The sequence below is a fragment of the Cystoisospora suis genome (assembly GCF_002600585.1).
Source record: "Cystoisospora suis strain Wien I chromosome Unknown contig_800, whole genome shotgun sequence".
NCBI classification, from domain to species: domain Eukaryota; phylum Apicomplexa; class Conoidasida; order Eucoccidiorida; family Sarcocystidae; genus Cystoisospora; species Cystoisospora suis.
This window is the reverse complement of record NW_027153601.1, coordinates 1-24,729: the sequence shown is the minus strand read 5'-3', so window position 1 is coordinate 24,729 and position 24,729 is coordinate 1. Positions and strand designations below refer to the sequence as shown.

At 46.5% G+C, this 24,729-nt stretch overlaps 3 protein-coding genes across 3 annotated transcripts; 2 read left to right on the top strand and 1 right to left on the bottom strand.

The window, feature by feature from the left end:
• Nucleotides 1-1,374: 1,374 nt before the first annotated feature.
• On the bottom strand, nt 1,375-8,801 carry CSUI_001934 (proteasome subunit alpha type). The gene is made up of 10 exons (XM_068062137.1): nt 8,587-8,801; nt 8,166-8,375; nt 7,368-7,479; nt 6,460-6,558; nt 5,491-5,618; nt 4,641-4,713; nt 4,350-4,416; nt 3,482-3,537; nt 2,356-2,399; nt 1,375-1,547 (listed from the first exon to the last, which is right to left on the bottom strand). Exons 2-10 carry the CDS (start codon nt 8,295-8,297, stop codon nt 1,509-1,511), a joined length of 750 nt encoding a protein of 249 aa, XP_067925887.1. The 5' UTR covers nt 8,298-8,375; nt 8,587-8,801; the 3' UTR covers nt 1,375-1,508.
• Nucleotides 8,802-8,872: 71 nt separating this feature from the next.
• CSUI_001933 (g-patch domain-containing protein) lies at nt 8,873-12,258 on the top strand. Its single transcript, XM_068062136.1, has 4 exons — nt 8,873-9,668; nt 10,291-10,366; nt 10,808-10,909; nt 11,471-12,258. Exons 1-4 carry the CDS (start codon nt 9,562-9,564, stop codon nt 12,185-12,187), a joined length of 1,002 nt encoding a protein of 333 aa, XP_067925886.1. The 5' UTR covers nt 8,873-9,561; the 3' UTR covers nt 12,188-12,258.
• A 1,803-nt stretch (nt 12,259-14,061) lies between these two features.
• CSUI_001932 (uncharacterized protein) lies at nt 14,062-24,307 on the top strand. Its single transcript, XM_068062135.1, has 5 exons — nt 14,062-19,234; nt 19,506-19,573; nt 20,171-20,242; nt 21,462-21,807; nt 23,242-24,307. The coding sequence occupies exons 1-5, from the start codon at nt 14,789-14,791 to the stop codon at nt 24,106-24,108; spliced, it is 5,799 nt and encodes a 1,932-aa protein (XP_067925885.1). The 5' UTR covers nt 14,062-14,788; the 3' UTR covers nt 24,109-24,307.
• Nucleotides 24,308-24,729: the final 422 nt, after the last annotated feature.

The following is a 24,729-nucleotide window of genomic DNA, read 5'->3' as shown; positions in this document are numbered from 1 at the left end:
AGGGAAAGCCAGATGTGTAAGGACGATCTCGGACAAAGCCATTTGTTTTTAGCTGCGCTTGTGCGCATGCATGCAGAATAACACTCGACTCATCTTATGGCATGCATGCGAACTGTCCGCGGCTAGCTCGTGCCCGACGAGAACCAAGCGCCCTAGTACAAGAGGAGAAATGACTACAAAAAACAAACATCTGCAAACTGGACGACTTATTCTCCATGAGTCTCTTGGATGTACGGATGAAAGTAGTGGCTGTTGGGTATTACGACTGTAAGCAGCTTGCCGAGGAAACGGATCTAGAACCGGCCCAGCTGCTCGTCCGGCTAGACAAGGGAAGCTGCACGCCCTCCCAGGGACCTAATCCCGTCTTCGTATCTCCTCAAACGGGCCAGTGGCTGCACCATTAGCTGCTCGCTAGCTTTGTGAAAGTTACTGCTCAGAGCCAGCCAGTATGTATGAGGTTTTCAGCAGAGCCGCTCCGGAGCTCCGGACACGTCACTCCGCACCCGCTTCCCTGGGGCTTGTTGTTACCACGGCTGCGTCCGTTGTGTTCACCGCCACTATACTGGGAGAGGGAATGCACCGAAGACAACTTTCCGTCTTCAGTGCTGGCGTCTCCAGGCATTGAACCAGATGTTCTGTTCCTTGAACTGCAGGGGATTGTCAGTTCCAACATCGAGTTCCTTTCCTGGTCGTAGTTCCAAACGTGGATCCCTCTCTGCGTGTGGGTTTCCGTTGTCCGTGCCAGTTAGTTTCTTTTCGAAGCGCACCTGCTTGCTTACGTGGCAGTCTTGTCCGCCGCGCCAAGTGTAGTGAACCGACTACGCACAGAAGGATGGGCTCTACCCGAGGCCGTTTTTTCTCTCTGTGGAATGGTGAATAATGTCTTGGGTGTTTTATCTCCGAAGCATAACTTGGCTATGCGCGTGTTAACTCGCGGAATTAGGTACGATCCACTAAACCCTAAACCACTCAGCAAGGGAAGTGCGAAGGCCGGATAACACAGAGAGCTAGATCATTAAGTAGCGCTCCATTTCGCTCGCGCATCACACCTAGTCCACTCTCTCGCTCGAAAGCCGCGCGCCTTTATCCATGAGCTTTTCAGACCACCACTGACAGGGCAGATTGATATCATCGATTACAAGAGCATGTCTTTGCAGCATCCCCAAGAAAAGATCGAGGGAAAGTGTCTTCACACACACACTACGGGTTGTCATTCGCACCATCCCTTCGCTGATTGTCGGAAGAAACAACCGACCATCTCCTCGAGGACTGCCCCTCAGCCGGAGGAACGGTGTTAGCATGCATTCTGAGTGAGAAGAGCACCTGAGCTCTACAGCAATGCAAACCCAAGTGGTGAAAAATCTTCTTTGCGATACTTCGGTAGTCCTCATCGTGTGTCCACATGGAAGAACTCTTTTCAACGCCTGGCTGGCGTCAGCGCCTTTTCAGAACGACAGTTGAGGAACGCTTCAACCCTAGCAGTTCATGATGATGTCAGTGCCCATATTTTACTCCATCTGAACTTCCTGCCCTCCTGCGCTTTCCCCCTGCGGTGAAACCCAGCACAACGACTGAATGGTCCATTCACACCTTACGATTCTTCGGCCATCCAGTAGCGAGATTTACTTTTCCTAGCCGTGCTCTTGACTCTTTGAGCTTCTCTGGAGTGACATCTTCTGCTTCCAAAGCCCCCCGCTTAGCAAGTCTTCAAACACACTGGCTCATATAGCGTCATTGTGATCCACTAGTGTCTTAACACAAGATGATTAAAGAACTCCTACTTAAACAAAGGGTTGGTGACTGGCTATAGATAGGACACCTCGATCCGTCTGGAGGAATATACTCATTGATTGATCGTTCACTGATAGTGAACAGACGACGAGGGAGCCACGGAAGGAAGAAGACTTCATATGTTAGAAGTGAAGCAGAGGCCTCTCCACGGGAAGCGAAAGTATAGAAGACGTGGCAGCCTTGAGGAATGAAGTTGAGTACATGGAGATAACGATAAAGCATCTAGCGTTAACATCTAGTAGGAGAAGGGGGGATCCAACTACTAGCTTCCCTGGAGGGTGTTTGAAACTACTTAGTCACGATCCGTCAGCAATGCATAGTCGCGAGGACACAGCCTCTTCGCAGGACTATTATCTTTACTCAGCGGTCAAACTAGTAGCTGTTCTTCTCGGCCTACTATGACTGCTGATGTATAGCTACTAGTAACTGTAGAGATAGGCTACTGACATCCGTGACTTGAATGAGAGGTGTGTGTAAACATCCGCCTAGTGTATGTACATATGATCAGGTAGAGCTATGTGTGGCCCCACCGAATCATTCGCTAAGTGAAACAGACAGACTTACATTAAGACGATCAAGGAGACCTTGTATTTCATCGTGAGATAGCTCTGCGGACACAACGGATGTAACAAATAGACAGGAAACTTCAACGTTAGTGGCAGTTTGTGTATTTATGGACCATGGCCCTTTCATAACTCCCAACAGGTTGTGAAGCTTAAACATCAGAACCATCCATCTTAAGATACGGCACTGATATGTTTCGAAGAGAGAAATCTTAGATCTGCTCCAACGAAATTCAACTGCATGTCATAAACAATGTATGAAGAGGAGGAATCTAATCACATGCCGAAATGTCAAGTAAGAGAGAGAACGAGAGAGACTACAAATCGAAGAGGAAAGAACATCGTACGGTACACTTATTCCTACCGTTTCTACGGGGACCTCTATGGGAACAAATACCGGCATTACTCATGAAATAAAACTGTATCTTCTGTACTTATGATTGTATACATAGATACATGCACGTCCATCTGGCGTCACACAGATATTCCGATCTATCTTATCCATGTCGCATCATAACCTCCATACACAGGTTTACCCATAAGTTACACCCTCCAAGAAGATCTGCACATACACCCTGACAATGAAGTAGATGCGTCTCTCCTCTTTTGTCCGTTTGTGCCTGCCAGCGCAAAAGACTTCACGCGTGACTGTAGCTTGTCAGTCTCGAAGCTTTTGGCTTCTGTTGAAAACATCGGAGGTCATTGATTCGTCACCTAGGATTTGCCACCTACTCTCACGTCCTTTCAGATAGCCTTCCTCCGCCTGAATAATTCCTCTAAGAAGATACTCTGTTACTTCCATACTCTCCTATCCATCTATACCTCTCATCTCCAACATTCAGGTAGAGAGGAGCGAAGTGTAGTAAGGTGGCAGAGAGCAACTGATTCTACCTCGCACCAATTTATACTAAGGCTATCCTTACAACACAAACAGCGCGAGCTCTCCTTCTGATATCTTTCGCGCACACCAAGTGCATTACTATTGAAGTTTGGACTCTTTAGGTCTTCTTCAGATCATCAGAGAAAGTCGAGTCCTTGCATCTAGCAGCCTAGATATCCACTGTGCACCCTCCGAATGCCTAGTGTTACAGTAACGCCCCATGTGGAGATGGAGTAGTCACACGAACCTTTCCATGGCTGGCACTTCCCAACGACGGCCATAGAGACTGTATCTACAGTCAATCTGAAGAAGAGAGACGACAGACACACAGAGAGAAGATCTACTCTTCACTAGGCCAAAGAGGCAACAGCAGTCATTCTCCTGACCGATTATGAACAGATCTGAATCAAGACCTCTACAAGACAGACCGTAAAGATGACGAGGAAGACGACTGATTCTCAAGCGAGTGTTGTTCTTTTCTTTCTCCATCTACAAGAGGAAGAAAGAGCTGCTGTCCATGGCGTATGAAAGGCTTGTCGACAAAGTCGAAAGGGCTGGAGATTCGAGAACAGGAACTTGCAAGTCCTTGTGATTTATACACGTAGAGGGACAAAGCTCTCGTCGACAGGGTGTCTCTCTATGTCTATCGAACTAGACTCCGAAGAACACCGACTTCCAACACGAGATGGAGAGGCGACGTAGCAGCTCTGTCACGCCGCTTCGCATGACCTGAGACGTCGGAGCCTACGACTGCGACTTGTATGAGATACACGGTGTCTAGTGATGAGTGACTGAAGGCTCACAAACGCTCTATCTTCAAATATCGGTCCAGATTGATGGGTAAGTAAATTGTGTCGACTGCCTCGAATAAACGCTAAACCACTTCAAAGGAGAAATGATACAACCGTTCAGGAGAGACAGAGTGTTTTCATTAACACCTGTGTCTTCGCGATACTCTGAAGCCATCGAGCCCATCTCGCTACACACATAGAGAAGATTCAGTCATCGAGAGAGCCCTTCTGCCATCCAGGATACTGGACGGTCTTACGAGAAAAACGCTACAACAACAACTATGTCTACCTTTTATTTGCTTCTTCCTGGCTAGTTCCGCTTACTCTGCATCGGCCGCCAAGGATGCCTTAAGCGCTTTCAACCCATGGAGTTCTAAGTCCTCCAAAGTCACTGCAAGCAAAACGAAAAGAAAAGAGAGAAATTCCGTTCACAACAAGACACACTACATATAGACCATCTTCTCACAGACAATCGAAGCACATCTCCTTTCAGACTTTCTTTCATCTCGCCTAAGGAAGAAGTGTAGGACACCGTAAGATGGTTGACAATAAGAAGCACCAAGAGGACCTCCTTGAAAGCGTTCGCAGAGTCATGAAGAAAGAAGAAGAGCCTACAGCTTGGAAAGCTTTCAAAGTGCCTCTCCAGGTAGGTCTTGGATGATTGAGATCGTGCTCCGAAAGCCATGGCCTGTTACCATAGAAAGAACGAAAGAGTAGAAGATAGAGGCAATCTTAACAAAGCTATACCTGCTCTTCGCAGGCTACCACCATGGCTACTTTTATCTTTCAGTTAGTCCTTTGTCTTCTCATTTAGCGAAAAACGTTCTGTCTCTACACAGACAGCTGTCTGGACATCAACCGCATCTCTATGAAAGCAACACCTTCTCTCTTTCCTCACCTCAAACGAACTTCAGGAATCTCAATATGAAGACCTTTCTTATAAAGATACATGTGTACATATAGATAAATAGATATACATACGATACGACTACGTTAGTTATCTTAGTTTTCTTAATCATCTTTTCATACATAGACTGAATCTTTCTTTGTCTCCTACTTTTGAATACTTCGAGAATGAAAGAAAAGAGAGTCTTCTTTACAGTTTGAAAGGGAGAGAAACGATCATGAGACTCTTCTTGCCTTTCTTTCTCATTGAAATACAACAAGCAACCATCTAACAAAGTCCAGCCTATTCTGATATAACTCAAAGTGTTTACTTCCCCAGCTAACTATCTTCTTCTTTTTCTTGAGTTGTAGGGATCTAGATCTACTCTTCTTCTCGTCTCTGCTATGTATCGCTCCTGCGGCGGTAGGAGCGCTCCAAGCTCAGTGTTCTCTGGGCTGACGGACAGAAGACATGATGAGAATCAAGAAGATGTGAACGAAGATGGATAGATTAGCAGGGCTGAGCGAACGACGAGAAGACTTGAAAGAAGATCGAGAGATACAGATGGATCTGTCTTACAAATGACTCGAAGTAGTTCCCCGATGGACATGTCTCAAATAGATGAGGCCCCGCCTCATCATACCCTGCTGCTAAGAGGCCGACTCCGAAGGGTCTCTTTCCACTTCGCTGCGTGTTCGCCTGAGACTCTGTTTTTGACAGAAAGAAGAAGAAAAGTAAGATGGAGGCAAGGTGAGAGATTCAAGGCTATAGAGACAAGACGTTGTCCATCCGGTCGGAGGAGGGTTGTGCCTTCCCCGCTACTGCAGAACGAAGAGAGGAGGTAAAGACCGTGTTCCATGTATAGAGAGTCTATGACAGATGAAGTAAAGACCGTGTTGCATGTATATGAACTCTATGGTAGATGAAAAGAAGGATGCGTTCGGAAAGAAGAAAGGAGACGACGAGAGACACAGGGCGAGAGTACAGTTCTCATGTATGACTGACACAGAGGGAGAAAGGGATAGGCATCTCACTTGGGAGAGTCTCTTCACTAACTCATTGCCTAGAGAGATCGTACACAGGTATTGCATAAAATGGTAAGAATAGAAAACATGTCAGAGAAGATTATACAACGCTCGAGCTGAGACAGAGAGAAAGAGAGACAGCGAAAACGGTAAAGCAAAGCGAGGAAGAGAGAAATCGTACCGAAGAAGGTCCATAGAGATGCTCGGTCTCTAAGACAATGACTGCGTACAAACACTTCCACTAAGGCAAGAAAGGCCTTTGAAATGGGTACAACGTCTGTCATCTCTTAGTAGGTGTATAGAGAGAAGGGACTTCGGCTGTTGCTTCAGAATCTCCAGGAGAAAGAAAGAAAAGGACGCTTTAATGAAGACATGCCATCGTGTCTATATTTCCTCTTCATCTATTCTCTTTCTCGCATGTGAGAACCTTCTCCCGCCTCTCTCTTGTAAAGAAAGACGAAAGAATGAAACTATCCATTTATCGGAATTTCATTCACAAAGTTTTCTTCGCAAAACTTCTTACTGTCAGCGACCATAAGAACAAGACGCCCAACAGGGATCGGAGCATCGTAGACGTATTTATGATGAAAACATTCATTCCTCATGAAAGTACTTATCACCTCTGAAGAGACACACATACAACACGAGGAAAAGAAGACGATGGCAGGTGACACATCAGAGAAGACCCATCTCCTTGCCGTCGCGTGTATATGTCACAGCATGTAGACTTAAGAGACAAGAAAGGAGGGGGGTGGGTGGTCTATCTATCTTTAATCTATCTATTTCTAATCTATCTATCATTAATCTATCTTTAGTCTATCTATCTTTAATCTATCTATCTCTTGTGAGCATAGATACAGACGTCTCTAAGAAAAAGAACAAGAGTGTGACAGAGAAGTCACACGGCTCTGTATTACTTCCAAAAGACTATTCGTCTGCTATGACATAGGACAGCTCTATAAACAAATCTTAGATACAGGGAGATGATGAAAACGTTCTTCCTGACGTTGATCTAAGCCTTCTATAGACGGCCATAATCGCTACGGCTCGGGTTCGCTTTCACCATTGACGCATGCGGCCACGTGCAAAAGTAAGTGAAGAAGAAACACCGCCACAGACCTCTCGCCCTTAGACTGGAGGACCAACACGTCACTATAGCTGGAAGTATGCGTATGTACAGACAGACAGATATACATAGACATATTCACAAGCATGACGGACTGTCCGTTGACTGCTTGAGTTCTTATTGGACATTTGAACATCGCACACATTGAAAGATACGCTCCATATCTGCCACATAGTTATGTATATATATACGTACAGCAGGTTTCTGAATGTACACGATCACATGTGCAGTACGTGTCTATGAAGATATATATATGAATATGTGTGTAAGTAGCTACGTGTGTATGACTTTGTCTTTGATCTTACTTGCATCAGCAGTGATGCCTGACATAGCAACACCTATATGATCGTCGATCTTGAAGAGCTTTTGATGGTGACCAGCAAACTTCGACACCGATCTTTTCAACGAGCAAAGGACCTAAAATACACCAGATCCATTCACACCGGAGAAAGAAAGAACAGAAGATCTAGAGAGCGGAAGAGCCAGGAGAAGGACAGACTGAAACAGTAATACGGACATACCAAAGAAAAGTCTCTCGCGAGCACATTAAGAGGAGATGGTAGGTCTTTTCACGACTCCGTCCCATAACCGCAGGACATTCTGCTTGTAACGGAGGGTCCGTCCGCATTTTGTTTGAACTAGAGGCTAAATGGATTCACTACTGAATGCATAGATTTGTCTGATGCTAGGAAGGAAAGCAGAAAACATAGAAGAACAAGCTGTGAAATCGAGACGTATCTAGTCCCCCTTTCTTGCTTGCCCAGCTACGTCACAGAGGGAGAGAGAGACCGGAGAGAGAAGTTGCACTGCTCGCTGAGAGACAGAGAGGGAGCGGAAAGAGAAGTTGCACTGCTCGTTGAAGAGAAGAAGTCGAAAAGAGAAGTATGCATGCATGAAAGGGAGAAAAAGAAAACAAGCTCTTCACCAAAAGGGACACTCCAGAGTATAAAGAGATCTGACTGGAGAGATCTTTGCGTCTTTCTTTAAGGGTCGTTGAAGCGGTGAGCCACACTGCCTAATGAATGACTGAGGAGAATGGACTTAACCGGGAAAACAACACGGCGAAAGAAAAGCATTCCTTAAGATCCTGTTGACGTTCTTACAACGTGAGTATCGGAGCGAAGACCAACACAGCAGGTCCCTTGTTTAACAGCCTCCATAGCATACTCCACCTGGAATATGCGACCCTGGGGGCTCCATGTGATGCAGTCGGTGTCGTAGAGGTTACGATACATCGTGACGACGCGAAGAAAGAAAGAAAACGGAAACCGTCGAAAAGAGAAGGAAGAAAAGGCGAGAGACACGGAGAGAATCTGCACGAAAAAGAGAGGAAAGCTTCGTGTCACTCCAACAGAGGAGAAAGAGATCAGACCTTACATACACACAAGCTCACCAGAGACCGAGGTGACGCCGAATCTTCACAGATTCATCTGAGATGTCGACAAAGACAACCCCATACAGCAGGAAGACGTACACGAGAGTGACGGTAAAAGGGAGTAAGAAAAGAGGCTGGAGGAAACTCACCCGCGGTGTCTCGACAAGTTCGGGTGTATGCTTCTATGCGCACCTCAAAGAAGAGGAGAAAGAGGAGCGGACTGGAAAGAGAAGAGAATAGCTCGGCAAGACACACGTCTCCTTTATACAAAGGACTGCAGAAGAGAGATAGGCGAGTCAGAGGAAAATTCAAGCGCTTGACATCGAGTGAATTTCATGCCGGGAGCCAGTCTTGAAGTCGTTCATTTCTCACCGACAGTCCAAAGTCGGCAGTAAGTAGTACATGCACCCTCCCCGGTCGGAGTTCTATCGCTGTCGCCTATTACGTTGGTTGAGTCGCGACCGCCTTGCATCTTCTTGCATGCGCGACCAAACCTTCTTCCGATATACGTATTGCCGACACGATCGGAGTTTTCTCCTAATCTCTTTTCTTGGAGGAGAGGCTCAACAGGGGCTATCCGTTTTCCCCTTGCCTTTCTTCTCTGCTGTCCCTTTCCGAGCAGTTGAAGTCTTCCACGCAGTTTGTAGCTTTTTGTCGGGGTGTTGTCTCCGCAGGGCTTGTCGCGTGGGTTTTTGTCGGCTGATTTAGACTTTGCTAGCTCACTTCTTGTTTTTCTGCTTGTCTCGTGAGCGAAGAAAGAAGTTTCTCAGCGCTGATTTCTTGCGTTTCTTTGTTTTTCGTCCGCAGTGCACCCCTCGGGAAGGAATTGTCCCGTCAAGCTACCCCACGCTGCTGCGGATTCTTTGGGCCCCTTCCCTTCGAAGGCCAGTCTTTTCTACGAATCAGAACACCATACGACACAACCAGCTTTGAATAAGTCTTCTCTTTTCTTCTTTTTGTTTCTTCGTGTTCTAGCTAATACTTCCGAGTTTCTCCTCGATACTGCCCCTCACGCACTAGAAGGGAGATTTTCAGGATCTTCAAACGGCATTCACTCGGGGATGTTGCCGGAAATATAAAGACTATTGACGTGTGTTGATGAGAATCTCTTCAGAGATTCAGAAATGTCAAAAAAGTTCTATGATCGCATGCTCAAAGGAACCGGGGTTACATCCCGGCCTTTCCACTCGGCCTTTGCCGCCTCCATCATGAAGAAATTTGGATGGGAAGAGTAAGTGCTCTTGTCGTCCATTTCTCTTTCCCTATTCTCTAACGGGATGAGAAGATCAAGGAAAGGCGAGAAAAAGGCTCTCATTTGCTGCCTAACTTTGTATGGAAAGGATTCTCCGACCAACAACACCAGACAAAACAGTGTAGAGGAGATGGCCGTTTCTCGCTTTCTTCGAGCATTTCCTTCGGCCCGAAGGCAGCAAAGAAGCCCTCGAATAGCTTTCGATGGAGTCGTTCTTTGTTTCCATAGCCGTCCAGTCTATCTATTCTACAGGGGAGCCGACGAAAGAGCTATGTGTTTCTGCTAGTCTACTTCTCACTCCATTCAGGGTCGCCGTCATTCAGGAAGTTATGAATACCCTGTGTCTCTCATCTAATCAGTAGTATCTCTTTACAAGCAGTCCTCCTTACAGTGGCGGACGAGGGAAGAGCACTAGAGAAACGCCTCCTTCAAACTGTCGGCAGAGATGTGTCTTCCTACGTCTTAGAGTATGATTCCGTCATCTCTCACTGAGTGTACATACACCAGGGTCTTTTTGATAAGAAAACAAAGACAGTGCCTCATTTTGATGCTGCTTCTCACGTTTTGCTGTGTTTTCCAACATGGAACGCGTCCGTCGCAGAGGCAAAGGCTTAGGTCGAAATGAAGAGGGAAGAACAGACTGCCTTCAGATCCGACGACGAGAAGAGAACATCGGAGTACGTGTGACTTCTTTTCGAGGGGAGAGCTGCTAGCATGCTCTTAACTTCCACTTGCGTTCCTTATGAGCACTCGCACACCAAACTCGCTGTTCAGCTGTGTCCTAGGGTTTACGGTTTACTAAACAGAGTGTTGCCTATCCTTATCGGTTCAAAGCGAGAAATGACTGGATGCTATGACTTAGCCATCCCTGTCTCTGTACGATACCTCGGCATAGCTTGTCTGCACAGACATCTTTTCGTTCCTCGAGACTTTGCAGTTTTCACTTCCTTAGTGTTTTTTCTGATTTGCGGAAGTCCTCGTGGTATTGATTGAGCTTTTGCCTGGGAGAGAAAAAATTCGACGTCTCTTCTGCCCCCACATCGAAACAGCCGGTAAAGCTCTACGATGGTCCTCTCGAATGACTGAGTTTGTCTATGTACGGTGCGGGATGGATGCAGCTCGGGCATTCAGACGCTAGCGAGACGAAAACTCAAGACCAATGGAGAAACTGGTGGGATGGTTTGTACAATTCGATGGCGGCAAAGTTGAAGGACAGCAAGGTAAAAGACAGATAACAAAGGCATTTTCTTAGTAAAGACGCATAGACAGAGACGACTCATCAAGTAGAGCACATAGGCCTTGTGGTTTGGAGATGTATTGCTTTGCAGTTGTGAGTTGGAACATATGCCGTCGAAAGAAGAGGGGTGGCAAGTGCTGTTCCCGGGAGAACGCTTGCATGCTCTAGGTATATCTGCAGTACACACACAAAACACTAGTTGGTAGAGCAACAAACAAGAGATCGTCATCGCTGTAGACCATCCTCACTTCCTGTTAGACTAGAGAGACGAGAGCCCTGCTCGGAAAACATCCATGCCTCTGGCGAAGCAGGGGACAAAGGAGTGTCCGACGCGTGTGTCAGCTGGCTCTGTTGTGCATGTCGATGGGTGCGATGAATAGACAGTAAAAGGGAGATACTACTTTGATACTTCGTCTTTTTCATCGAGTTTTTTCTGTGTCAATCGTTGAGGATTCACTACTTCATACACAATGTTCAGGTGCATGCATCAGCATGCGGTGTGTGTGTGTGTGCGTGCGCTTGATCGTTTGTTCTCCTGGATCAGATGGCCGAGTGTTCCGATGGAAGTTCTAGCGACAGCGATGAAGAGGACAAAGCCGTAAAGTGCAAAAAAGTCTCGGAGACGAGAAAAAATATTACCATTGTCACGTCCTGTCAAACCATAACAACGAAGCGACATAGGGATGCTGACATCTCATCAGAGGAAGGATCAACGTCGGCTGACACTCCAATCAGTCAGACGGACACTTCCTCCTCGGCGTCGTTCTCTTGTTTCTCTAGTCACGTGTTAGCGGAAATCAATGACAGAGAAAAGTCCTTTGATGAGGACAAAGATAGAGAGTTTGACGAAGAAGTAGGCGACAGGATAGTGAAGAAAAAGGATAAGAAAAAGAAAAAGCGGAAGTCTGAACGAGAGCTCGATGAAACCCCCGATGCTTGTGACAGCAGTGGCAATCCCGACGCGGTTACAGGTGAACCCGCGACACAGGAAAAGAAAAGCACGAAGTCGAAGAAGAAAGTCGATCCGCAGGGAGGGAGTAAAGAAGCCGAAGAGCCGGGCGCCGAGCCGTGCTGCTCAGGAGTTCGGGATGAACCTGACGACGCAGCTCGCGCTGAGGAGGTAGGAGAGAAGAAAAAGAAGAAAAAGAAACGAAGAAGGGAAGTCACTGAAGACGAGATACCTGAAGATGGCAATGAAGGACAAGTAGACGAGAAATTCTCCAAACAAAAAAAGAAAAAGAAGAACAAGGAAAGCAGTTAGATGCAGGTTGCTAGTTTGTCTGCTCAGTCTTTGGTGAGGCGACCGGCACCGGTTTCCTTCAACAGGAAAGTCCTCTAGGAGCGCACTTCTTGCTTGGCGTGTTGCTCTCAAGTTGTGATAGGTCCAGGAATACCATACGCGAATGTCACAGCTAGACGTGCTTGTCTTTTCAAAATCTTTGGTTGTTCGCCACAGCGTAGTCTTGTTACACGTTACATATCCTTTCTCCCCCACCATCAAATGCGGGAAGCGAGAAAAACCTGCAATTGGCGGGCGCGTTAGTTTCTCGGAGCCCTGGTATCGAGCAGCTGTCGCGCTTCCAGGACGCTTCGGTCTACGGAGTGGTAGGATGCGATTCATTTCATGCATCTTGCACAAGTTTGCAGTCTGCCTGTTCGGAGAGCAGAAGATACTTCTGTGAGCAATGTAATGATATACGGAAGGGTAACACGAGACGCATTCTAGTCGGGACAGAGCGCAACGTAACATAAAAAAGAAACACATCCGCAAATCCAGGTCAAAGTCTGCATCCGCCACATAGCGTTCTGCCTAGTTCTCTAGACGACGATGTATCCATATGGCTTGAGCGAAGTCGATCCGTGAATGTCGAGTTGGTTCGATCCGATACAATCCCGAGCTTCTTGGAAGCTTCCACACCACTGAACACGACGCCCCACTAATGAGGGTCGTGATCGAAAGCTTTTTTAGTACGTTCCCAAGTACACACTCGCAAGACCTCGACGTTCCGATGATCGGTTGAGAGTTCAGTTCGATATTTGGCTTCGTTGCTCATTTGGTAGCTGCAGCAGGCGTTCAATAGAAAGCGAGTTGCAGTGCTGATGCGCTACGCAGACGAGCGGGGGGGGACGCGCGGAAAGTACATACAATGCTGTGCCTAAGCCTATGAAGTGAAAACGCTGTTCAGGCCTTGTGCCTACGAAAGAGGCAAGAATCCGAAAACCGGCCGATGCTTCTGCTTCACAGTGCCTGTACAATTTGACGCCCCCCGTGGAATTCATCTCCGGAAGAGTTGCGGCGTCCTTTCCCGGCTCAGGCTCTTAACACTGTGAGCGTCATTGAATTGAAGTGTATCTCTAGGGCTGTGCAAAGAACCGCGTCTCTTTCTCAGCCCAAGAACGGCTCGTGACGAACAAAGCGCCACACGAAATGGAGAGCCCTTCACACACTTCCTTTGGGGGCGCGTCCTTCCCTTCTCGTACGGCACCGGGCCCGGCCGGGTGTGTGACTGTGCTCCCCGGCGGAGGGATTGCGCGATTGCTGCTGGTCGCACATGAACTCCGGCTCTCGCATGGAAAGAAACTAAGAAGAACCCACCGAATGCTCTCCTCTACCCGAAGCACAGCAAAAAGAAGAGAAAACCACTGTAATCGCTCGGGATAGCAGGGTCTTTCTTTATGGCAGAGCCGCTCACCCGCCTTCGCCGTCCATTATTCACTCGCCGTAGCACGAGCGGACTCTCAAGGTCAGCCGGCGGAAGCTGGGCACACCGGAAGTGCTGTCCGAGGAAGGCCTCTCTCCTGTGAGGGGTCTGCAGGAGAGATTCAAGGGACAGCCGACAACGCACCTCCTTCTCCTTCCTCCTTTCTCTGTCAGAGACGAAGGCTCTCGTGTACCGACCAAGCTGTTTTACGGCCGCGCGGGTTCAAACCTCCTTCGGGATTACATACGTAAGGCACTGGCGGGAAAGGATGCACCACTCAACCCGTCCACCGGGACAGCGGGTAACGCCGACCGCGTGTTCGTTGTTGCTGTTGTCCCTCCCTTCTTAACGCGACGCGGAGGCCGAGTCGTTCATTCACCGATCAACGAACCGTGCCCTGCTCTGAGGCCGCGGTCCCCGGACAGGCGTGTGGCACGGCGCCGCCCGGGAGCGGCAGGCAGGGACCGACCAAGTGCCTCGTCGTCGTCGATCCGTGGCGGCGCAGCAGCAGCACTCCGCCGAAGGAAGGATCGACCATCGGGACGATTTACACTGGAGTGACGATGACGAGCACGCCACCTCGTACAAGATGCAAGGATTTTAGCTAGGTGCTAGTCGGAGTATTTCTAACTAGAAAGACGAGGTCAGGGTGGTTGTTCAACAGAAATTACAACCCCGTCTCTGCTCTTCAGTTTCCCATGGCTCCTCCCGCGGCAGTCCGGCAAGCGGTGTGGATGGGAATCGTCGATGCAGTGACGCGGGAACCCGTTTTGTGCTTGACTTTTTCATTGCAGGACAACTTGAGTGACCGTGGCGTTTTCTTCCTACGCTCTCCGAAGTTCATTTGCACATGTTGTACAAGTGCCTCGTGAAAATGTTAGAGGCAACAGAGGCTTACACATCCCCTTGCTGGCGCCAAGTCGGCACGGGAGGTTAGTCTTCTGGATTAGTTAGATGTTGATGGCATTCACCCTGCCTAGTAGGGGCAAACAGAAATCTGTCTGTGTTGTGTTAGTGATGACGTGAATGCAGTGAGTCAAGTTCACTTTTCTCTTTCTTTCTTCGCTTTCACGAGGAGGACAACACAGCACCCCAGCCGTTCTGATAGAGGATTGGGTTTCGTCGTCATCATACCGTGCATAGTAGTCCCGCTAAGAAACATGTCGAGGGGCAATCCGGGGCCGGAATTGGGCCCTGTATCTAACGCGGGAGAAGAGGAACGAACAACCTCTCTTGAGCTGTCTCGAGATTCCCAGTCAAAGAACATGGAGATATCAAAATGGATAGCTCGTAATCATCCTCTCCCTCATGAGGAACGAAAAATAGGAGACTGCCCGCCACCGCCACCTCCGTTTGATTTGCCGCCTGCTCCTTCTCAATCTGATCTCCGTCTTTCATTGAAAGTAGTTGACCGCACACCTCCAGTATCTTCATCGTCATCTTCGTCACCCCTTGGTATAGTTTCCTCCGGTTGCTCGCGCCCTCATCCTTGCCCGAGCCATCCAAACACCGGAGCGGTTTTGCCGAAGACAGGTCCGAAGATTTCAACAAGTCCTCCTCCTCATGGTGGTAGCTCAGCCACAACCGACGAGGAGAGAAGTTTCCAGGCAAACCTTCCTGACATGTCAAGTCCCCCAATAAAGATAGGATCATCGCCACCACCACGTCGGCCACCCAGACCTTTATCTCTACGCCTTCCTGATCCACGCACAGATGTTCTTTCCTCATCTTCATCGTCCTCTACCTTATCACCTTTCAATGGTTCTCCCATCGCGGCTCACAAGCTAACTGCGACTGCAGGGGGTTCACGTAGTCCAAGTCATGCTCGGTTTATCAATCGTCATAAGTACCGTGAAAAGACACCCGCAGTGGAAAGTGCTACATGCTTTTCATTCCTAGAGTTTGCGACTCGGCTGTCGAATCTCGATTGCTTCTTAGGAGAAGGCCTCTTAGGCCCTGTACAGGGTCTATGCCGGCGGTGGAAGATTCTGCCACCATGTGATATGCAGAGGTGCCGTTTTCCCGAACTTTTCCGAGTGTACAGGTACCGTGTGTTTTTCTTTCTCTTCCTTGCATGTATTTCTCTAGTGATACATCAAGCAAGTGGGTGTTGTCTATCTGTGATAGTCTCCCTCACGTTCGCTTCTCTATGGGTCGCCATTGGAGCGATGATGTGCTGTTCAAAGACCTATAAATGGACTTCAAATCTTCTTACCGGCGTTTTCACTATATGTCTTGTTTCCACTCATCCATGGCTCGTCTCCATACGTGAAACGTTACCTTTTTCCGAATCGCTACATATCTTTGTAGGGTGTGCTTTTCTTCTTATTCTTCCGCAAGCAGATCAATGGGTGATACGTACTCATACACGTGTTCTATGTCATCTCACGACAACATTTCTCTATGTTCTTTCATGTGTGTTCTCTCCGTACACCTCCTCTCCCTCTTCTTCTCTCTCAGACTCTGGTGGTGCTGCCTCCTCCTCTTCCTCTTCGTCTTCTCCGTCACCTGTATATACGTGTACAGGAGCCTTGTTTTGGTGGATAGCTCATCTGCTGTTTTACTGCTCCGATTTCTTTCTCTCTGAGATCTTCGCTTTGTCATGTATGAGCGAAGCAGAGGAAGCCTCAAACTTCATGGTAGAACAACTCTTCAAGTGTTGGTCTCCAGGAGGTATTAATGTTGTCGCCCTTACGGATAAGCATCGCCAGTGTACATGGATCTCTAAGGACGCTCATCAGGTCTTTGCACCTGAGGTGCAACAGCAAGCTCAACGAGGAGCAGGGGGGAAACCTACTACTCATCATCTTTACAGTAGTGATAGAGGAAGTTCGAGAAATGCATGCGATGAGCTGCAAGGAAAGGGCCTCTTTGACACTGCTAGGAACGGAGGATGGAAACGATCTTCTGATCATGATCCTACATTAGGCATTGAAAGCGACGGTCTTCCTTTATCATCACCATCAGCATGTCGTGGCTTTTTGACGAAGAGAAGATCAAGCTATCACAATCTCTCGTCTCTGCCGAATAGTCCCTGTCTCTCTTCTTCAGCTTCTTCCATGATAAAGAAATCGGAGACTATCTCCCCAGAGGTTGAGATTCATTCATGCTCTTCATCTTCTTTTTCTCCTTCGAACCCTTCTTCCTTTCATCTCGATTCTCCTTCACCTGGGGAGACACCGTCATCTCGATCATCTCCAGCCAAATGTCTCTTTGATGGAAGACCAGAGACTTCCCTGACTCACGAACGCGCTTCAGTATCAACTGATGAAGACGAAGAGAGCAATGGTAAAACGCCTTATAGAACGCGAAAGAAGAAAGCCTTTTTCAAGTTCATACGGCAGTTCTTCACGTTCCAAAAGATTCGATCTCTCCTTCTTAGTCATTTCACACCTTCCTCTTATTCAGACCATCATAGCTTAGGACGTTTCTCTCCGTATCCCAACTTCGTCCATCAGGAGCCTCATCCGGCTCATTACTATTCATCGCTTTTCTCTCTTTTTGATCTTGTGGTAAGTAAGATAGCTTATCTGTTCCGTCGACTGGCCGTGCTAACTCCTTCTCGTCCTTATCATCGCTGGCTAACGGGTCAGAAAGAATCTCCCTCTCAATCCTTTCTTCAACAGCATGTACAAGCTACAACTAAGACAGAGGGCGAACGCGCCGACGCGGCTTTAATAGGTCTTTCTCTTGATACATGGATTCATCCTGATGATCGAGCTGTCTTTGCAGCGATATTTGAAAGAGCTGATGGAGATACACCAGGAACTCCTGAATTCCATTACGCCGATTCTACACCTCAGTCAAAACCCTCACCGGCTAAGCTTCTAGCTGAACTCGCTAGAAGACGCTTAGGTGCTGTGGCGTCTTCTTCTTGTTCTTCTTCATCAGCACCCGGAGGTGCTCCATCGTCGGGAAGACGAGAGACCACAGCGGCAGGTCTCTTACAAGAGGATGGACGTTGTATTGTAAGGGTTCTTAGACCTTCTTCACGTTTAGCAGGTGGAGGTGTGGGAGGCAGAGAAGAGATGAAAAGAAGAGGGGGAAAGGAATATGGAGATCTTTCGCTTCATTCAAACAACGAGGGTGGCCTATCGTCTTCACCATCATGTTATGATGGAGATCAGACACTCAACTCGTATAGAAGGAAAGGGAGCTGCTCCGTGATTCTTTCGCCTTCTCGTCACAAACTGTCTCATAGTCAAGGTGGAAGATGTCCGAGAAGAGAATATGATGAAGAGATAAGAGGTGGAGGACCTGGCAGAGACGAAGGAGGCCAGCCGTCGTTTTCATCGCTAGCTTTCTCGCCTTGCAGGGATGAGGAGCATAGAAGATATTCTGATAACGACTACCTTTACTATGAAGTCTCAGTCACACCTTGTAGATACCCATGGACGTCTAGCCGAGTACGTTTAACAAGATACAATGTCTCTTTCTATAACATCGACGAGAGAGTTCGACTACAGAAACAGCTTGAATCTCTTGTCTTAGCGATGTCAGAGACTCTTGGGATAGCTGCCTGGGCCTTCGATACTCATAGTGACCATAGTGGATGTAGAAAAAGTCGAGCTAAACAGGGTGATGAGGAGAGGGGGGATGATCATCACGGAGACAAAGGCCGACGAGGATCTCATCGGAGTTCTCTTGAAAGTGAAGACGGAGATAGTGAAGAAGATGGGTCTCTTTCTCGCCCCTCTCTGTCTCCTTCAAATGGTCTTCACAAAGCAGCCTTAGGAGGAAACGGAGGTCTTTTCTTGAATCAAGAAGAAGAGAAAAGACGAGGAGAGCTCTGCAAGAAAACAGTATGTACGCCTACGAACAAGGAACCTCTCCTCTCATCTTCTCCTAGTGCGATTCCGGGGTATGGTTCTCCGAGTCGATATTCCTACATCTTCACAGAGCAAGCCTATAAGAAGATGACCGGACGTGAAATCAGTACAACGGAACAGATGAGACTGTTCCAAGCTGGAAGTGCTCTGTGGTATGTACATGCAAATCGCCGTCAAACACGACATGCTCATCCATCTTCTACTGCTGGCGATACAAGGAGAATCACGAGAAGTCATGAATCCAAGAAAGGAAGACTAGGACGAGCCGGCGATATCAGCTCTACAGATGGAAAGGGAAGCGACCTTCTCTGTGAAGGAGGAGAGAAGATAAAGACTCCTCTTCTTCACAACGGCGAAGAGGTTTCAAAGAAGACTCCAAATCTCATAGAGATCCACTCAAAGAGAGGACAGCAAGAAGTAGGAGATCATAAGATCAAGGGGAGAAGTGCTGAGATCTCCTCTTCTTTCGCAGCTCATCATGCCGGTACGATGGTGCAACAGGAGGAGAGAGGTCTAGAACTAAGAGAAGAAGGAGACGTAGATGAAGGAATGTCAAGTCTACAGCATACTGAGAGAGATAAGAGGAGAACGAACCAACTTTACTCGAGAGAAGGGGGAGATCACCATCACCATCCATTTGATCAAAAAGAATTCATGAAAGGAAAAGAAGACGACGGAGATGAACGAGGAGACGACGACTATGAGGCAGCTCTTCAAGGGACATGGCTTCAATACTTCATGGAACCTGGGAGGGGACGCCTCATTCAAGCCTTAAAGGTATGTCTATCCTTAATCTATCTATCTATCTTTAATCCATCCATCTATCTTCAATTCATCTATCTATCTATCTATCTTCATTGTGTTTGTCTATCTGCCTGAATGTGTCTATTTATCTATTCAAATGTTCAAGTAGAACCCTCACTGATTGATCCCTCATCGACTGTCGTATTTATAAAGCGATGGTTAGTCGAACTAGCCAACGTCTGGGAGAGCCTCCTGTTGTTGGTCTAAATTGTCTCGTCTTCTTCTTGTGCACGTGCTACAACAGGAGCTGTTTGAGGAAAAGAAGCCCTTCAAGCTAGAACTACCTTATGAGCGCGCTGATGGAGAAATGAGGTAAGTCAAATATACGTAGACCATCTATCTATCTATTCTTATCTACGACTATCTGTCTATCTTTTGACAGGAAGGACTTCCCTTTCATTCAAGATGACTGGCTCTTCCGCTTTAGGAGCAAAGAGACATTTGTATTCATCGCCTTTACAGGTCGAATATCTTCATGAGGTATTGGACAAAGAAGACGGCGACAAGGTGTCAGTTATTATCTTGATTGAGGAAGGATGTCTTTCCTGTATGACTATCAATAAGTAGAAGTATATGTATATAGAGTCATCTATGTGCGGTAGATGTGAATGCACTATCGGTATGCCTAGGTGTACAGACTGAGGGTGCTTTACGTACACATGAGATGAGTGGTAGGGGCATCCATAGTCCTTTACTAACAGTTAAGTTTAGAAGTCTATCAAAAGAACTAGTTTATCATCAGTGATACCTCGCTCTCTGTTCTCCTCTTTATCTTCTTCTACAGCTAGCTAACCTCCTTCTCTACACTTGCGTCTCTTTCTTTGTTTCTTATCTTTTTCTTTGTTTCTTATCGCTTTCTTTGTTTCTATCTGTCTTTCTCATCTCTTTCTTATCTCTTTCTTTCTTTAGGTGGTTCAAAGTAGCAGGTTATGCTTCAAGTGATTCGTCTCTATTCTGGGGTCTCATACAAGATGCCACGACGTACGTCAGCTTTTCTTGCCTCAAAAACAAACTCCTCCGAGGACAACAGCAGGAAAGACTCTTCACTCGTTACAACTCTGGCTAAACTCCTCTCTCACTCCCGAGTTCTGGTGTACATACACCTGGTGATCGTGCGGGTAGTATTCTATTCAACCTGCCAACCCTACATTTTCGTCTTGTATACTCATGGATGCCTATTGCACATTTCTAGTGATACTAGAGAAGAAAAGATGATGAATGGAGAGAGAGACAAGAATAAGAATTTTATCACACGTAGAAGGCATTAGGGGATGTATGCAATGAAAAGGATTTGAAATATCTCTCTATCACTGTTTATATATACACAGATATCTTTTCATATGATGACCTTCAGTTTAAAGGTGGGACGAAGATCTCTTCTTTTCAGTTCAGCTCCATGTATGTGTACGTGAGGCAGTCATCCTAGAGGGCCGTAGGGATAAGAATGATAGATCCAGTTATACCGATAGTCACAGCTGTAGCTACAGTGGTGGGTTCAGTATGTGGTGTGGCTTCTGTTCTCTCTCCCTCTCTCTCTTTGTGTTGTCCTTTCTGTTGAAGTTGAGGAGATTCGATAGAATACTCTCTATACTATGAAGGTGATGAGAAGATGATCCACATTTATGTATCCAAATCAAGGGAGATCACTCTTACTATCTAACCTTGTAGATGTTTTTTCTCTCCTTCTGTGTCAGTTGTCCGTATGTGTATATACATATCTATGCCTATCTGCTGGAGGCAGAGGAACGTGCGTATCTCTTGAAGCGACGAAGGAAGAACGAAGATGAGGCGACCCAGGGTTCGAGCTTAGTATGAAAGAGACACGGAATTGTACTAGTCGTCGTCGTAGAAGGAATGAAAACTGTCCATCTACCTTTACTCTATCTATCTATCTTTAATCTATCTTTCTATCTTTAATCGATCCATCTTTCATCTGTCTGTCTACCTATCTATGTTAAATCTATTGTTTCTTTATTTGTCGTCTGTCTCTCGTTGACAGATACATGTCCTCCTTTCCATAAGTTTTCTCTCTCCTTTTGTTTGTTTATGACGAGCGCTTCTCACTCATTCTTCATCTTCTTCTCCCTTCTCCTTCTTTTTCGTTTCCTTCTTTGTCTGTTTCTCTCCATCACTCATTCCTTCTTTATCGTCTCGTTTAGCTCTTCTTTCCTTGACTGTCTATTTCTTCTTCTTTTCGTAGAGATCGAACTCAGCTGAACGAAGAGGAGAGATCACGAGCCCTCTTAACTCTCTTAACAGACTGCCAATTCTCAGGGTGGGGCGTAGCGGATATAGGCTTCGAGACAGAACAGATCATCGAAGCATCGACGTCTTTGAATCGATTGTTCGGAAGAGATGTGAAAGGTCATCACTATTCTATTGTCATTCCCTCTGATGTTATACCCCAACTTGAAGCTGAAGGATATTGTTCCGAATATAAGGTCGCTCTACGAGTGAACCATGATCATACTCGAAAGAAGGAAACCGATGGCGAGGACGAAGGAGGCAGAGGAGAAGAAGGAGAAGAAAGTTCATCGTGTGATCAGGTATGTATGCAGCTATGTCTCTACCTCTCTACCTTCGCTCATAGTAGGGGAAACCAGTCGGTCAGTCAAGATAAGGGGCGATGAAGGAACATATCTATTGTCATATCTTTCCCCATATTCATATTCGTATTTCTCCCCATATATCTATTTTCATATCTTCAGTACGACTATCGAAGCTGCGAACTGTAGTCGAAGTCTTCCTAGTTCGTTGTATTCAAGTTGTTCTGTCCGCCCTCGATATCTCCGTATACGATGAAGCTCTTGATTACTTTACAGAGAGAAGAGTCAAGGAGATGTTCTTTCGACAAAGAAGAAGATGAAGATGAGACGTCGCGATGGAGAAAAACCCCAAGGATCTTGTAGAATGAGCACCGTTTCTATGGAAAGATTGATAGCTTGATTTCTCTTGCACTAACTAGCCTTGGTACTTAGTCTACTCGAGAATCTACTGACTCTCCTAGTATCAGTCGAAAGAGAGAGAGAGAGAGAGAAAGAAAAGGAAGGAGAAGAAAAAGAAGAAAAGAAGAAGAGAAAGAAAAGAGAGGTTGAGAGAAGATTGTTGGTATAACAAGAACAGGGAAGAGTGAGTGAGCTAGTTGAAATTCTCCTCTGTATGACTGGTGTAGAAGTAAACAAAAATTAACGCAGGGAGAAAAAGGGAAGGATAACCGTGACTGACTAAGGGATAGAGCGAGCTATGATGTCCTAGTACATTCAAAGCATCTATCTATCTATCTTCAATTTATTTATTTATTTATCTATCTATGCATCTATCGTTAATCTATCTGTCCATCTATCTATCCACCTATCTTTAGTCTGTCAGTTCACGCTTGTGTCTAGGGTGAGCGGTGTCTTCTGTTTCGAGCTGTTCAGTGCACATCTGGTCTATAGAGGGCTGTACATGATGAAGACGAAGACGCCTTGTGTATGTACTCCACTTATACTGATAGGCATCGCCGGTCAAGGGACGCCGGTATAAACATTCCTATATATCTGTATAGCTAGACGTTATAGAGATAGATACGCCTATAGATATACATGTATATAGAGAGGGATAGATAGTTGGAATGGTATGCTCAGTAAGAAAGAGACATAGAATGCCCTCATGTAACTGGAGAGTGAATGGATAAGACAGCTGCTATCACAATACACCCCTAAAGGAAGAGAGATAGCAACTAAAAAGAAGAAGAAGACACCTTCGGTTCTTTCCTGTTGGTCTTCCCCTCTCAAGATAAACAAAAGAAACCACCCTTTCTTTTTTTCTTTGTTTCTTATCTCTTACTTTCTTTCTTTTAGTGTCTTTCCTCGTCTGTTTTCTTTTCACCCCTCCTTGCATGTATCTTTTTCATCATCATGATCATCATCTTCCCCTTGTCCTTTCTCTTCATTTCCCCCCTTTTCCTGCTCTTCTTTTTGTTTTGTCTTTTCCTTTAGTCGTGTTTGATGGTTCCTCGCTCTCCACATCCCCCTCAAAGAAAGCTCATGTCTCTGACAGCCGTAGCCGATCCATCTGATCCGAGTATAGCTGTCTTCGGTGTGAAGGAACTTCAACAAGAAGGCCAGGGGCGAGCTCATCCTCTCTCCCTTCTCACAGACTGTCAGTTCGATGGTTGGGGCGTCGCAGATATTTTTGAGACAGAACAGATCATTGAAGCCTCCTCCTCTCTTAATCGATTACTTCGCCGAGATGTCAGAGGTCTTCACTATTGCATAGTCATTCCGCCTACGGTCATCCCTCAGCTCGAAGCCGAAGGGTGGTGCTTTGAGCATCCGGTGGTTCTTCGCGATCTCTGCGAGGAGAATCACTACCACTGCTATGAGAGTAACTGCCCTCATGAGAGGAATGGAGAAGAGACAAGAGAGAAAGAAAGTCATACAACGGAGAGAGAAGAGGAGAGAGGGAGGGATAGAACGGGAGGCTCCTCTTGTTGTCATGGTGCTTCGGATGGAAAGAAAGAAGGAGAAGAGGAGGAAGGCAGAGAAGGAGGGGATGAGATCAAGAGAATAGGAGAGAGAACAAGAAGTAGAAGAGGAGAAGAGGAAGAAGATAAGAGATGTCAAAGGGATGGAAATGATGATGGAGAAGAGCAACATTCCTATAGGGTTAGTATAGAAGGAAAACAGAAGGGTGAAGGAAGAGGTCTTCAAGAGCGTGAAGAAGAAAGACATGTAGATCATTGTCGACATACCACGACGCATGGCGAGAAGAAAGAAGATGAAGAGGAGAGAAGTTGTTCTTCTCCTTCTTCGCCATGTACATGCACTCATCATCAGGTAAAGGGAGAGAAAAGAAGTCTCTAGAAAGAAACCCAAGACAAAGTCGATCAAGAGGGAGGGTGATTGATCCTGACGTGCCTGTGTCAGGAGGGGTGGTGGGTATCGATACACATGTAGATACCTCCAGAGAAAAGTTCGGTAGCTTTCTCATCTCCCGTAGACCTTCTGTTGAGTGAACGCTTCATACTTATCATCTATCAGAAAGAAAGATAGGAACGAGGGCATTCTCTTTCTTCTCTCTCTTCTTTCTTTTCGTATTACTTGCGGCTGTACTATCAAGCCTCTTCTTCCAAATAGATTTCGTGTCTGGAGAACCTATTAAAGTCTCAAGGCGAGTGAAAGATAGAAGTTAAAAGTGGAGAGTTCTCCTACCACAGATATATCGTAAGAATATTCAAGAGCTATTAGCTCTTCTCAGTTAGTTGTTAGGAGCACACCTGCTATGTGTATGTGTATATGTCAACGTATCTTGAGGTTGCATTTATGCACTTCATCTCTGTAAAGGTGATTTAATTGACTGTGGGTGGAGTGAAGGAGGGAAGGACGACAAACATGTGAGCACGAGCCAGCCTCTGCATCGAAAAAACATTCCATCTATCTATCTATCTTCAATCTATCTGTCTATCTCTAATCTACTATCTATCT